The 16,337-nt window shown below is 38.8% G+C and overlaps 1 protein-coding gene and 1 non-coding gene across 5 annotated transcripts in view; one reads left to right on the forward strand and one right to left on the reverse strand.

Moving 5' to 3' along the window:
* LOC124721942 (oxysterol-binding protein-related protein 11-like) overlaps nt 1-16,337 on the forward strand; it is a 191,102-nt gene that overhangs the window by 132,264 nt on the left and 42,501 nt on the right. For all 4 annotated transcript variants that reach the window (XM_047247099.1, XM_047247100.1, XM_047247098.1 and 1 more), the window contains one exon: nt 4,839-5,107. In XM_047247099.1, the coding sequence (XP_047103055.1) occupies nt 4,839-5,107 (269 nt within the window). The remainder of the gene's footprint in view (nt 1-4,838; nt 5,108-16,337) is intronic.
* On the reverse strand, nt 761-834 carry Trnat-ugu. Its single transcript has one exon. It is a non-coding gene; the product is annotated as a tRNA-Thr (tRNA).

Consider the following 16,337-nt stretch of genomic DNA (forward strand, 5'->3'; position numbering starts at 1 on the left):
CCCAAATTCAACCAGTTCTTGACTGTTGCTCTGCATTGTGGTACATTTACCTGGTGGAATTTACAGAGGAGATGTAGAATATCCAAAGAACAGCAGTGTGCTTTGTTACAGGTTCATTTAATAATCATAAGAGTATTTCAAGGATGCTCATCAAACATTAAAGGAAAATCTGGTGATTTTAGGGTACAGTGTTAGCTGTGTGCTTCTGCATTCATTTACTAGATTAATTGCCTAGACATATTATTATAGAATGATATCATGAGGAATGCACCCAAATCATCAGTTGTAGATGTGATTGATTGGAAAAGCCTTTATGTATTAGGAGAGTTCAGGTCACTGATGGCAGAGGACATGGGCACATTTCAGTGGTGCCAGTTGAGTCTATCAGTAGATCTGGTTTCACTGGGAATTCCCTGCACCTCAATAGGTTTGGGAAGCGGAGGCTGGAAAAGCTTATAGGTCACAGTTTAATGGGTGGTGGTGGGATCATTCATGGAAAAATTCCTGTAGTGGTCGGTGTTAGAGCTGCACCTTTTTTAGATTGAAGTCAGCTGATAGGTATACCTGCTTAAAGGAAGTCCCTCTAACAAAGGGCTCACCTTCAGAGGATGTCATGTTTCTAAGTAGAGAAGGAATTAGCATGTTTCATCTAAATATAAGAGGTATTAGAGATATAGTTAATGAACTGAAATTACAATGAAATGAACACCCTTAGCTGCTTACTGGTTGATATACGTCAACGGGGACAGATGAAAATGTGTGCCCCAACCGGGACTCGAACCCGGGATCTCCTGCTTACATGGCAGACGCTCTATCCATCTGAGCCACCGAGGACACAGAGGATGGCGCGACTGCAGGGATTTATCTCTGGCATACCTCCCGCAAAACCCACATTCTCAATGTATTGTCCCGCACTACATTCGTAGTGGCCCGCTTATAGATGTTGACTCTGAAATTATTGGTATATCAGAACACCACTTAAATAATTTGACAATTAGGAGGCTTCCTTTACCAGGATACAGATTAGCTGGCTGTTTTTCGAGGAGTCCCTTGCGGGGTGGGGGAGTGGCCATGTACGTAAAAAAAAAAAAACAGTATTCCATTTAAGTCCTTAGATGTTTCATGGTAGATGGGCATTCTGTTAGTAATAGGGTGAATGGCATTTCAGACCATAATGCACAAATTTTAACACTAAAACACTTTTGTACTCAGTCAAATGTCTCATATAATTACAGACTATGTAGGAAAGTTAATCCAGCAGCAATGGAGAGTTCTTTAAACCTCATCAAGGAACAAGAGTGGCAAGAGGTTTATAGTGCCCATAACATAGATGACAAATATAATGCTTTCCTTAACACATTTCTCATGCTCTTTGAGAGTTGCTTTCCATTAGTACATTCTAAATGTGGTACTAGCAGTAAAAGGCAGCCCGGGTGGCTGACAAGTGGGATAAGGATATCATGTAGAACAAAGCAGGAATTATATCTACATCTACAGCTACATGGTTACTCTGCAATTCACACATAAGTGCCTGCCAGAGGGTTCATCGAACTGTTTTCATACTACTTCTCTATCATTCCAATCTTGAATGGTGCATGGGAAAAAGGAACACCTAAATCTTTCCATTCTCTTATTTTATTATGATGATCATTTCTCCCTATGTAGGTGGGTGTCAACAAAATATGTTCACATTCAAAAGAGGAAGTTAGTTGGTGATAGAAATTTTGTAAATAGATCTCGCCGCAAAGAAAACTACCTTTGTTTCAGTGACTGCCACCCCAACTCGTGTATCATATCAGTGACACACTCACCCCTATTGCGTGATAACATGAAACGAGCTGCCCTTCTTTGCACTTTTTCGATGTCCTCCGTCAATCCTAACTGATAAGGATCCCATACCGCATACTGCGCCGCAGTATTCCAGCAGAGGATGGACAAGTGTAATGTAGGCTGTCTCCTTAGTGGGTTTGTCACATCTTCTAAGTGTTCTGACAACAAAGCGCAGTCTTTGTTTCGCCTTCCCCACAGTATTATCTATGTGGTCTTTCCAATTTAAGTTGCTCGTAATTCTAATTCCTAGGAATTTAGTCGAATTGACAGTCCTTAGATTTGTGCGATTTATCATATATGCAAAATTTATCAGATTTCTTTTAGTACCCATGTGGATGACCTCAAACTTTTCTTTGTTTAGTGCCAATTGCCACTTTTTGCACCACACAGAAATTCTCTCTAGATCATTTTGTAATTGGAATTGATCATCTGATGATTTTACTAGATGCTAAATTACAGCGTCATCTGCAAACAATCTAAGGGGGCTGCTCAGATTATCACCTAGATCATTTATGTAAATCAGGAACAGCAGAAGGCCTGTTACACTACCTTGAGGAATGCCAGACATAACTTCTGTTCTACTCGATGATTTACTTTCTATCACTGTGAACTGTGACCTCTCTGAGAGGAAACCACGAATCCAGTCACACAACTGAGACGATACTCCATATCCGCACAATTTGATTAATAGTCGCTTGTGATGAGTGGTATCAAAAGCCTTCTGAACATCTAGGAATATGGAATTGATTTGAGATTCCTTGTCGACAGCAATCATTACTTCATGGGAGTAAAGAGCTAGCTGTGTTGTACAAGAACAATATTTTCAGAATCCGTGTTGGTTATGTATCAATAAGTCATTTTCTTCAGGGTGATTCGTAATGTTCAAGTACAGTATATGCTCCAAAATCCTACTGCAAATTGAGGTCAGTGATATGGGTCTGTAATTCAATGGGTTACTCCTATTTCCTTTCTTGAGTATTGGTGTGACCTGTGCTACTTTCCAGTTTTTAGGAACAGACTTTTCGTCAAGTTAGCGGTTGTATGTGATAGCTAAGAAAGGCGCTATTGTGTCTGCATACTCTGAAGGGAACCTGATTGGTATACCATCTGGACTGGAAGACTTGCCTTTCTTAAGTGATTTGAGTTGTTTCGTAACACCTAAGATACCTACTTTAATGTCACTCATGCTAACGGCTGTTCTGGTTTTGAATTCTGGAATATTTACTTCATCTTCTTTAGTGAAGGAATTACGGGAAACTGTATTTAGTAACTCTGCTTTAGTGACTCCATCATTGGTAACATTTCCATTGCTATCGCCCAGTGATGGTATAAACTGTTTTTTGCCACTGGTGTACTTTACATATGACCAGAATCTCTTTGATTTTTCTACCATATTTTGAGACAATGTTTCATTGGGGAAACTATTAAAAGCATCTCGCATTGACATCCGCACTAAATTTTGAGCTTCTGTGAAACTTATGTTAGGAGTAGTCACAGTCAGGCTACAGTAGCCCATGACAAACACTACTGTAGGGTGCTTAAAATGTACTTCTATGATGATAAGTTGAAGAGAAGTAACTTACAGCATCTTTGAGTGAAGGCTTATGAGGAGTGAGATAATGCACAATGCTCTCAATCAAGAGTTATCTACCTCTACATTTATACTCCACAAGCCACCCAACGGTGTGTGGCGGAGGGCACTTTACATGCCACTGTCATTACCTCCCTGTCCTGTTCCAGTTGCATATGGTTTGCAGGAAGAACGACTGCCAGAAAACCTCCGTGAGTGCTCGAATCTCTCTAATTTTACATTCGTGATCTCCTCGGGAGGTATAAGTAGGGGGAAGCAATATATTCGATACCTGTAATATATTCGCTGAAATTTTCTAATGCTGCAGCTTCTCTGTATACTACAGCATCATTTGCGAAAAGCCGCATGGAACTTCCGACACTATCAACTAGGTCATTTATATATATTGTGAAAAGCAATGGTCCCATAACACTCCTCTGTGGCATGCCAAAGGTTGCTTTATGTCGCACCTCACTTTCAGGAGGAGTTCCCATAGAGCGAGTTGAGCCTAATGCTTTTGAGCCACAGCATGTCGCACCTCGCAATCTTCATTGGATCTTGAGACTGCATAATCCTCAGTCTTTTATCTATTCTGGTGTATTCAGAAAGACTTGACTATTTTCTAGATAGTTTTATTCATAAACAAAAAAATCAAAATTTAACAAGCAGGCACCCAAATCACAGAGCAAACTAAATAAATTCATTTTTCCTAGCCAAGAAGTCAAATATAAATAAAACATATTGAAAGAAGCAAAGCAATTTTGTGAAATTTTTAGTGCACAAAGCAAAATCAGTATACCTGTGTACCCTAGCTTTGCAGACACCTTTATACAAAATTTTAAATTAAAATATCTTTTTTTGTGTGTTTTGATTTTGATGAAATAAAGTCTATATGTTGCCCCAAGCTATTCTCAAGTTACCTATGAAAACTCCATGAAAATTCCTATAGTAGTTTTGGAGGTTAGCGTGTTCAGACAGAGACAGACACAACAGTTTTGCAATTTTATTATTAGTAGAGATTATTCGTCAAAATTATTCTTACTTTACTCTTAATGATTTTCTGTTTTTCTCCACATTCTATGTTCTTTCCTCCCTTTGATATTAAATAATTCCCTGATCTTCAGTGAATGAGCATTATTTTTCTTTTTTGTTAGAAATTTAATATTATTTTAGAGAACAACAAAATAAATTTGCAACTTTAAAAGTTGTGCAGAGTTGGTGTAGGTTGTCTGAAGTATTTTATATGAACAATTAATTTCTATCATAGATTAAGTATTTTGAATGCCAGTTTCATATATGTCACCTAGGTAAAAGCAAGAATGTTTCAGAATCATTGTAGTTTGCTGATGCAAAGAAGGGACATACTTTTAATTTTGTTGTTTTGAATGAATATTCTCTATTAATTTCTGTACTATATAATTTTCATTCTTTTTTTCAGTCACTGCATTCTATGTTGAATGCCCATCTAAAAACATATGCCTAAATGCATCTATATGGACCAAATCCAACTTCTCAGGCATGTCAATAGGAGCAAATATGATTGGAGAGATAAATCTTTACCTAGGCGTGCATAAGGAAAAATATACATTTTCACTGCCAGCTGTATATGCACGGTCTATACTCTCTGTACCTTGGGTTGAACTGGGTGGCAAAGTAACTCTAACTTCCAGCTCTGGCTTCTCAGCCAACATCATTTTCCATACAAAGGTAAGTGGTCAATGATATTTGAGATATTTTTCACCCTTGTACTAAACACCTGAGCAGCATAACATACTGTGTACCGAGCGAGGTGGCGCAGTGGTTATCACACTGGACTCGCATTCGGGAGGACGACGGTTCAATCCCATCTCCGGCCATCCTCATTTAGGTTTTCCGTGATTTCCCTAAATTGTTTAAGGCAAATGCCGGGATGGTTCCTTTGAAAGGGCACGGCCGATTTCCTTCCCAATCCTTCCCTAACCCGAGCTTGCGCTCCGTCTCTAATGACCTCGTTGTCGACGGGACGTTAAACACTAACCACCACCACCATACTGTGTAAATGCTTTGTGAGAGTTGGCATTTTTTTGTAATTAAACTTTGAACAAGCAAGTAGTGAAGGAATCCAAATAAAAATTTGGAGAAGGAATTAAAGCTCAATGAGAATAAACAAACACTTTGAGGTTTGCCAATGACATTGTAATTCTAAGTAGTGATGGGTACATCAGTCAGTCAGTCACAGTCATGTTTACTTCATTTCTAGGTTTCGGTCACTGTTTGGCCATGGTTTGTGCCACATAGTGACTGAAATCTAAATATGAAATAAACCTCTTCAATGTGACTCAGTGACCAAAATCTAGCTTCGAAATGAACATCATCGCAACTGGTTGCTGTACCCTTTACTACTTCAAATGAATACAGTCATTGGGCACAACAGTTTCCCTGTGGAATCAGGCATTGTAATTCAGTTAGAGACAGCAAAGGATTTGAAAATGAACAGGATGGACGCTGTCGTGGAAGTAAGATATAAGATGAACATTAACAAAAGCAAAACAAGGGTAATGGAATGTTGTCAAATTAAATCAGGCAGTGCTGAGGGAAGTAGATTAGGAAATGAGACACTAAAATAGATGATGACTTTTGTAATCTGGGTGATAAAATAATGATGACGACGGAAGTAAAGAGGAAACAAAATGTAGACTGACAGTCACAAGAACACAGTTTCTTAAAAAGAGAAATTTGTTAACATCGAATATAGAGTCAATTGTTTGGAAGTCTTTTTCTGAAGGCATTTGTCTGAAGGGTAACATTGTATCTAACAGTAATGATTAATATGTTCAATAAAACATGAAGTTGTAACTGCCATATGCTTCACATCTCCTGTGCAGCAAGCTACATAAATTTAAGTATTAACTGTGTTTTCCTTACTTGTTACTTCTTTTTCCATGTGTTTTTGCTTTTAGGAAGCTTTAATTTTCGATTACTAGTAATAGTGTTCCATAGATTTCGAGTTTGTTTTGAATACAGTACAGAGACAGTTAGTTCTTATTTTCATTGTTTCCGGCAAGAAGTGTCTGGTAACCACAGTTTAGTCAGCTATCAGCCACCTTTAGTGAATTAGCAGCCTAGTTAAAAGTTGATTACTTAACTCTCTACAGTAAATTGTTGATTTCTTAGGACGGATAGGATGTGTGACTGCTGTGTACGGACATAGGAGGAGCTGGCCACTGTTCACGAACAGCTGAATGTGCTGATGGCCACGGTCAGCCGTCTTCAGGCTGCTACCTCGGAGTGTAGCGGCAGTGGGGAGTCACATGGTACACCCGGTCCCTGCTGTCGAGACATCTTCGCGGGTACTGGGCGATGCTGGACCACCCTCTCCCCAAGGGGAGTGGTGGGTTCAAACGCATTCACATCGCACAAGGCGGAGGGTCAATGTGGAGGCTGGTCATGTGGCATCGCCCGCTCTGCCTGTGAGTGGACATGTGGCTGCTCCTTCAGCAAGGTCCGAGCAGGCACACGAGGGGAGGGGTTTATTAGTGATTGGTAGCTCCAATGTTAGGCGGGTGATGGAGCCCCTTAGGAAAATAGCGGAAAGGTCGGGGAAGAAGGCCAGTGTTCACTCTGTCTGCTTGCTGGGGGTCTCATTGGTGAAGCCCTGGCAGTGGCGATAGAGAGCACTGGTGTACCCGACTGCAAATTGTTGCTCATGTTGGCACCAATGACTCCTGCCGTCTGGGTTCAGAAGCCATCCTCAGTTCAGTCAGGCGGTTGGCGAAGTTGGTGAAGGTGGATAGCCTTGCTCATGGGGTGGAATCTGAGCTAAATATTTGTAGTGTCATTACCAGAACCGATCGTGATCCTCTGTTTTGGAGCCAAGTGGAATGCTTAAACCAGAGGCTCAGACAATATCGAGTGGAAGGCTTAAACCAGAAGCTCAGAAGATTCTGTGGAGATCTGGGGTGCAAATTTCTCGACCTCCGCTATCGGGTGGAGAAATGTAGGATCCCCCTGAATAGGTCAGGTGTGCACTACATGCAGGAAGAGGCTACAAGGGTAGCAGAGTATGTGTGGAGTGCACATGTGGGTTTTTCATGTTAGAGAATTCCCTCCCCAGGCCCGACAAGACACTACCTGAGATGCGACAAGGTAGCAGTAGGCAAAGCACAACAGAGAATGACAATATTAATGTGGTAATAGTAAACTACAGGAGCATCTATATAAATATCCCAGAACTGCTCTCATTAATAAATGGTCACAATGTCCACATAGTACTAGGGATGGAAAGTTGACTGAAATCAGACGTATACCGAAGAGACAGGGTGGACAGTGAAGGGGGAGGCGTGTTTATAGCTATAAAAAGTGCAATAGTATCAAAGGAAATTGACAGAGATCCGAAATGTGAAATAATTTGGGTGAAGGTCATGATTAAAGCAGATTCAAACGTGGTAATTGGAGTCTCTATAGGTCCCCTGGCTCAGCAGCTGTTGTGGCAGAACACCTGAAGGAAAATTTGGAAAATATTTCAAGTAGATTTCCCGACCATGTTATAGTTTTGGGTGGAGATTTTAATTTACCAGATATAGACTGGGAGACTCAAACATTTATAACGGGTGGCAGGGACAAAGAATCCGGTGATTTTTAAGTGCATTATCTGAAAACTACCGTGAGCAGTTAAACAGAGAACCGACTCATGGCGATAACATATTAGACCTTCTGGTGACAAACAGACCCGAACTATTTGAAACAGTTAACAGTAGGAAGATTTTTCTGTTTAGCAAAAGTGACAAAAAGCAGATTTCAGAGTACTTGACGGCTCAACACAAAAGGTTTACCTTGAGTATAAATAGTGTCGAGGATCAGTGGACAAAGTTAAGAACCATCGTACAATATGCATTAGATAAGTATAACAATCGTAAGAGATGGAAAAGAGCCACCATGGTACAACAACTGAGTTAGAAAACTGCTGCAGAAGCAAAGGGAACTTCATAGCAAACATAAACATAGCCAAAGCCTTGCAGACAAACAAAAATTACACGAAGCGAAATGTAGTGTGAGGAGGGCTATGCAAGAGGTGTTCAACAAATTCTAAAGTAAAGTTCTATGTACTGACTTGGCAGAAAATCCTAAGAAATTTTGGCCTTATGTCAAAGTGGTAGGTGGATCAAAAGAAAAGGTCCAGACACACTGTGACCAAAATGGTACTGAAACAGAGGATGACAGACTAAAGGCCAAAATACTAAATGTCTTTTTCCAAAGCTTATTCACAGAGGAAGATTGCACTGTAGTTGCTTCTCTAGATTGTCGCACAAATGACAAAATGGTAGCTATCGAAATAGATGACAGAGGGATAGAAAAACAATTAAAATTGCTCAAAAGAGGAAATGCCTCTGGACCTGATGGGATACCAATTCGATTTTACACAGAGTACGTGAAAGAACTTGCTCCCCTTCTTGCAGCGGTGTACCATAGGTCTCTAGAAGAGTGTAGCGCTCCAAAGTATTGGAAAAGGGCACAGGTCATCCCCGTTTTCAAGAAGGGACATTGAACAGATGTGCAGAACTATGGACCTATATCTCTAACGTTGATCAGTTGTAGAATTTTGGAACATGTATTATGTTCGAGTATAATGACTTTTCTGGAGACTGTAGGAATCAGCATGGGTTTCAAAAAAGATGATCATGTGAAACCCAGCTGATGCTATTCATCCACGAGACTCAGAGGGCCATAGACACGGGTTCCCAGGTAGATGCCATGTTTCTTGACTTCCACAAGGTGTTTGATACAGTTCCCCACAGTCATTTAATGAACAAAGTAAGAGCATATGGACTATCAGACCAATTGTGTGATTGGATTGAAGCGTTCCTAGATAACAGAACGCAGCATGTCATTCCCAATGGGGAGAAGTCTTCCGAAGTAAGAGTGATTTCAGGTGTGCTGCAGGGGAGTGTCGTAGGACCGTTGCTAGCATATCTTTAGCATACATACCTGGATTATCTCTTCAGTTAATGCTAACATAATTTCTCTCATATGCCTTTCAGCAATGTGCACGACTGCATTATTGATAGTAATTTGCCTCCATTTGTGGGCTATAAGTGTAACAATTGATTGCAGTAGACGGTCATTTTTACTGTCAGGTAGCATAGGCCAGCTGTCATATTGTGGCTGTACAATTGGTAATTCAGGTAAATGCAATAGAAAAGACTATGTACTTGTATTTTTTATTTGTGTCAAGTGAGCAGATAATCTAACAAAGGGTACAATTACATTACAGCTCAAACTGTTATATGGAAGTCCACTGCCAGTTGAAGTGACCATTACAGTGTACCATTAGTTTTTACCAGCGGATGTGAACAGCAGACCGTGCACCACTGTGACCATATAAGACAAGGGGCTGTCTTTATTTCTGTTAGGAAAAGAGCAATTTTGCAATTGCTGATACCAGCATGTATTTTTTAAAGTGGAGCACTTGTAATAATTTATGTGAATGCTAGACTGAAGGTCACACTGTGCCCCATAACAGAATGGGTTTGGCACTCCTTTTTCCTTTGTAACAATCAAGATTTCTTTTGTCTGCCAAACAATGTGCTTTTGTGCAAATGTCCAGGCTACTGGAAAAATGTGGAGATAGTAACACTCACCCCTGTTGAGTGATATACAGTAGATTGTCCAGCCGTTCAAACATTATATCAGAACTTGAAGGAGGGTTTTGGAATGGCAGACTGCCAACAATATTGATAAAGTAAACAGAATATAGCATCTCATTTCAATTGATTGGCAACAATGTGCAAAGATACAGCAGCTCAAGTAGTTGAATGCACCAGTGAGGCTGTCACCAGTTTGGGGCATGTCAGTAGAGTTACTACCACAAAACAATAACATAAAAATGCACAAACACAAAGTGCTAAAACATAAAAAAGGATTCCTGTGACTGAGTTGGATTTAAAATGGAATAATGGTATGTCCCATGAAAAACATTTGGCAGCAAATATGGATGTTGGTGGTTACCTGTAGTAGGTAAAGGCAAATGGGTATCGTGGTTCAGTGATCGTAAACATGTGTGACCTCACACTCAAACACTCCACTGAACGATCACAGATTGGACACCATCTGTAATATAATGAAAGGAAACAGGTCAACATCAGGGTATGCCCATTGTTGTACGGAATATGCTTAAAATTCTGTTATAGTCGACACTCGAGAGAAATGGCAGTTGTAACAGGATTCGCAGGATCTGGTCACTTCTTGGCTCTAACAATGAATCAGCAAAATTTGTGATATAACAGAGAAATGTAGAAATTCTCCCTTAAGCAAACAGTTCACATAGGCTTACAGAGCTTGTATTGAACTAGAGCTCACGAAGTTTATACAGAATACATTGATTAACCCCTCAAGCTTGTCGCTGCCTTCCACCTGATAGCACCTGCAGTGTGACATCTATTGTGCATGTCTGTGAGTGCTATATCCCTCCTATAATGCAAATACTATATCTAATAAAGTACTGGAAATAACATTCTGAAAAAATTGGGTAAACACTTGAAACCAAAAGGATTTAGCAGAGTATATCACTTTAAGCACAAATACTTTTAATTGTGTTATAAAAATTAATTGTTTATAAGATATTTTGAGTGTGATAACACTCGAAGCATGGCACAATACGCAGTGCTGAGTTTACAGGACAAGTGTTGCATCTGTGATGTCTCTCTTCTTTTCCGTTTTGTTGCACACAGCACATATTTCCTAAGGCCTACTCTTCTGTTGCTGGATTTCCTTCTGGGAAGTGTATACCAGACAATCGGTGATGGCTAGTGACAATGTCAGAGGGCCTTCTTTGCTTCTGGTCGATGGCTCTGTGGTGATAATTAGTTATGAGCTCATTTGTCAGCTTCATCTAACTACATCTAACAAATTTTCACACAAATTTAACATCACCTTTGTTGACAGAAGATCATCATCTTTTGTTATTTGGCAGTTAAGACCAGTATCTCTTCCAGTGTACAAAATAAAGTTCCATGATACCAATTCTTGTCATACAGTTCGAAAAATGTCATCCCAAAGTGTGCTGCTTTCAAAGGTATATACTGCTTCCACTAGAGTCTCCCTTTCCAAAGTAACAATGATCAACACTTATATTATTTCCTGGCTCATAAACTGTCTGAAATCTTGATTTCAAGTGCTTTATCAGAGGCATAATTTTATAAATGTTTTGACTGCCATGTACGTGTTTGTGATCTCTGTTGTCAGCAAAATGTAGGAATCTTGGCAGGAGATTAAATCTTTCTTCACTCATAACATTAGGGAAGAAGAGCATTTCTAGCTTGTTATTTCTGCTGAAATGCATGTTAGCTGATCTTTTAGACACTGTCTCCCTCAGTAAAACTAGAAATGGAGCTAAGAGAACTCTGACTCCATAAACATCAGTTGGAAACCACTTTGCAAATTACCATTTTTTCAGAGAAAATATTTTTTCACTTTCCTTGTGTAAGAAAACTTTTCACATATTTGTTTCTTTGACAATCATTGCTATTATTTCACTGTCAACAAACAGTTCAGAGTAAGCTAATGGCCCGGAATTACCAGGAATTTGGAGTTTCAGCCTACCATCAGCAGTGCTTGATGTAAATGGACTTGGTGCAGAAATTCTGTCACATTCCTTCCAGTCAGGTGAGGCTGTACCCCATTAAAAGTCACAGAATTTTATCTTTAGTCAGCCAAACCATTGTACACAACCTGCGAAAAATTCTCACACGCTCAAAGACAAAAACGTCTGTAATCCATGCAAATAACAAATGCAGTCTCCATCAACATGAAGCCAAGGAACGTATAACATTGCCATCTAATGGCTGTCTTTCAAACTGCATTGGCAGAGAGGAAAAATGTATTCAAAAAGTTCAGACAGCAAATGACGTCGCGCACACTGAGCGAGTGGTTGGCTGTGGACGACATATGTCGTCATACACACTTGAGGGGTTAAATTGTTCTTCAAAAAACATGGGATTTTAGGTAAATTGACATATGTACAAGTAAGCATAAAGTACAAAATTGAAAATTTTCATGAAAGTAGGAAAATTAGGATAATGTCATTCAGAGTTGTACTGAGGTAACAGTCGTGATCAGCTATCCAGGCTCTTAGTACCCTTGGCAGTCTGGCACATTGTGCACCATGCGATGTTGCTCACTATGTGACGAACCAGGAACGGGTGTCTACAAAAGAGAAATAATGTGTACGGTAATTGAGGTCACTGTTCCTTCCAAGAAGGACTCTGGTCCTAATTAATCCATTTGGGCACTGACTAAGTAAGATAAAAAACATTTTCTTGCAGTTCATAGTAACATTAACCGCAAAAAAGAAAAGAAATAAAGAGTAGATAAAATAACATGTGCTAGAATTACTGTGGGAATCTTTGGTAGTTAAGATAGTAACATGAACTTTCATAAATTTGTGGACTTGGAGTGTCTGGAGCGGGGGGGGGGGGGGGGGGGGGGGTGCTTACTTTTGGTACAGAGAATATGAATTAAAACATATTTGATCACAGGATGTGATGGGACCATCATAGCTTGATCCTTTAAAAGGCCCTTTGATTAACTGAGAGAGATATGTTAACCCTGTGTTGAAATATATAAGCATTGTTACAGGCTTGACCAGATTATATAAAGTTAGGTCAGCATTAACATGTAGCATTTCAACATGAAGTTTGCTAAGTAACTTTAAAGATGTGGTCAGTTTTACAACTTGTGTTTACAATACAGGTAGCCTCTACCAGGTCTTGATTGAAACAGATCAAATGTTTGTCTGCACATCTGCGCTTAAAGGTGTCTGACTGGTGAACAACACAGTAAAATCGTAACCACAGTCAAGAAAACAAAATTTATATAATTCGCTAGAGTGCACTCAATGAAGGGACTGTGGATGTATCTAGCTGCAGGGTCCAGACATCCTGGAACAGCAATATGGGTTGGTGCTATATCCACAACACTAGATTAACTAAAATAGACTGTTTGTCATTGCTCAAAAAGGGGAAACATTTTTGATAGTGCGTTCAATAACTAAAATTAACTTTCTTAAGTACCTGGGTACTTCTGGGAATTGTCCAGTAATACTGCAAATAAAACATATGAAAGAAATGTTTCACATTTACCTATATATCATGCAAGTTATATAACGTAACTGCAACTAACTTCATGGGTAGGACTGTCATGACCTTACCCACTAGTACATGTGTGAAACATAATTAGCAAAATATCAGAAAATAGTAAATAGAAAGCATGGGAATTGCAGCACAAAATAACATGAAAACAATGAGGTAAATGCAACATAGGCACAACGTAAGCTTGACTGCAAAGTGGCTTGAGCAGTGAACTCTCCAGTTCATGATATAGTAACCATTTCATTTAATCCTTCATATAATTTGACCTTAATCTAACACAATTGTTCTTTATTCCTTCTTTAAACTGAGTGAGCTACTGAAACCTCTGTGGTATATCTGGTGTTGATTTGATGCAAGGTTCCTGCAGATGGGGTACTTTTCTGTTTTCAGTACGTGATTTACTCACTGTGTGAAAATGGGAGTGAAACGATATTGCAATATAACCCAGTAACATGCTCATCAGGATTGTTCCTGTTGACTTACCTGCAGTGAAATACTGTCTCTTGTGGAGTTGGTTTGACAATATCATCATGCAGCGGTGCTCACTGATGATTGACTTATCTGCATTGACAATATTTGCTATGTAATACCTGCTTATCAGTTGGGTACAGTAATAAAACTATGTAAATTCTGTTACTTGTACTACCTCTGTATCATCTGTTATTCACTCATAATATTTGTGATATGCTTGAGTAGTGATTGCCATGTTCAAAAGGTGGCTAAGCCTAGGTGGTCTTGGAGTAGTTAATATGTTTCTGCAACAGTATGAAGGTGATCAGCAAGGTGGCAAATGTGCAAGGACTGGAGTCACAACTTGTTTTGTACCCAGGCATACACATTGTAGATGCGTAATTGGACTGCATTTGGTCAGGACAATGGGGCACTTAAGTTAAATAAGGGACATACCATAAAATATGGCACATCTGATCACCCCCAATTACTTCCCAATAAGATAACTGGTAGCTTAAATAGTTGCTTCTTGTTGCAGTGGAGATGCAACAAAATATCGCCTAAAACATTTTTGAATGGAGCATTTCCCTCAAGAATGCTGTATCAAAATATTTTTGTTTGTATTCATCCAGAAGACACAGGTAAAATTGATTTTTATCATGGTGCCATTGTGGATGCTTCTAGAGCCCGATTCTAGTAATAGATGATCATTTTGATATAGCATATATTATTAAATGTGAGCTCAAAAAATTGATAGAAATGTTAATATTTTTATAAATGAAAGCTGGATCCTGTGAAGATGGTTAGTTAAAAAGCCAGTGGTGTACTCTCTTTGTGTCCATTCCAGGAGCTGCAAACAAACTGACTCCATGAAATTCTCTGAATTTTTGTTGTTTGTGATAACTATCTCTGAAGACCTTGTAGTTGCTTAATTTCTGAATCATTTCACAAATTCTGATGGTACATTTGAACTTCTCTTGCCTTATCTTTTTACACAGATCATATTGTAACCAACTTTATTTCTTTCTAACCATGTGTCCACTTACTAAATCTAGTGATTATTTGTGTCAGGAATGTATTTGTCACTCAACAAACTGTGATGTGAGACTTCTCACTTGAGTTGAATGAACAGACTCTGCTTAAATACTATACGTGGTACGTGTGTATTGTAACTCAAGTTAAATATTAGTGTCAATGACTGATGAGTATGACTAGGATTTTTAGGACCTAAAAATCACGATAATATGCACAAAAAATAAGATATGACCAAAAATTTACAAAAATATGCACAGTAATATAAAAAGTATGACCTGACTATTAAAATGAGATCAAATTTCTGTTGCAAAATAAATTAGTAAGTCAGTTTATGATAATGAACTATTTATTTAAGAATAAACTGCAGATGAGAAGCAAGCTAAACTACTTAATTTGACATTGTTGTATGCTTTTTATTAACATTTTCAGAATATAGTTAACTTATGTTAATAAAAAGCATACTACATAAAATTCCACCATTCAGTGTGCTTCTCATCTCTGTGACATATGTTTTGTACATCCTCATTTTCACTTCAGTTTATGAACTCTCAGTTGCAATATACAGTGTACACCTTGGGTGAATTTCCAAATAAAAAAGATTTCCTATTGTCAGTAAACAAAGCTTTGTACATTGAAAAGCTTCTTTCTACTTTACCTGACTAAAGAGGAGCATATTTAAAGGGAAAATATCATTTCAGTCTAAATCTCAATGATTAAGAGAGAACATTTCACCAAACAAAATCACTGGAATGGAACACAATATATGATATCCTTCTTTTTTTCTGACACCTTTTCCATGTTCTTTGACACTTCTTTTTCAACTTTATTTTCACTTCTTCTGTTTGATTCATTAGTGGCATTTCTGATTGCTGCATACCAGTTATAGCACAGGGAATAAATCCAATATCTGATTTTCTGTTCAAAAGTTTGCCTGAAATTTCAGCAATGGACATTAATTCTTGGGCTAGTCCAATGGAAGTGGCTTCACTGCTAACAAATGAATCAGTTCTGCTTTTCACAGTGGTGATGTTCTGTCAGATAGTTGCAGGTATTAATCTCGAACCTCCATCTTATTGAAATAGGAGATGGTAGCAAGGAAATGTCTGGAGCTAGCAACTTAAATGCTACAACACATGGAGGGGCATTCAAAAATACTTTCTTGAAACACACTATAAATTTGTCAGTATCACTCAGTTTACTATGAATGCAACTCAATGTAAGGTGTGAGCTAAACAAGTGACATGCATGGTGCTATTGTATGCAGTAATTCTTTGAGTGAATCGGCAGCTTTCACCATATAAGGTGCAACATACATTACGAAGAGAGGT

The sequence above is a fragment of the Schistocerca piceifrons genome, chromosome X, assembly GCF_021461385.2.
Source record: "Schistocerca piceifrons isolate TAMUIC-IGC-003096 chromosome X, iqSchPice1.1, whole genome shotgun sequence".
Taxonomy (NCBI): Eukaryota; Metazoa; Arthropoda; class Insecta; order Orthoptera; family Acrididae; genus Schistocerca; species Schistocerca piceifrons.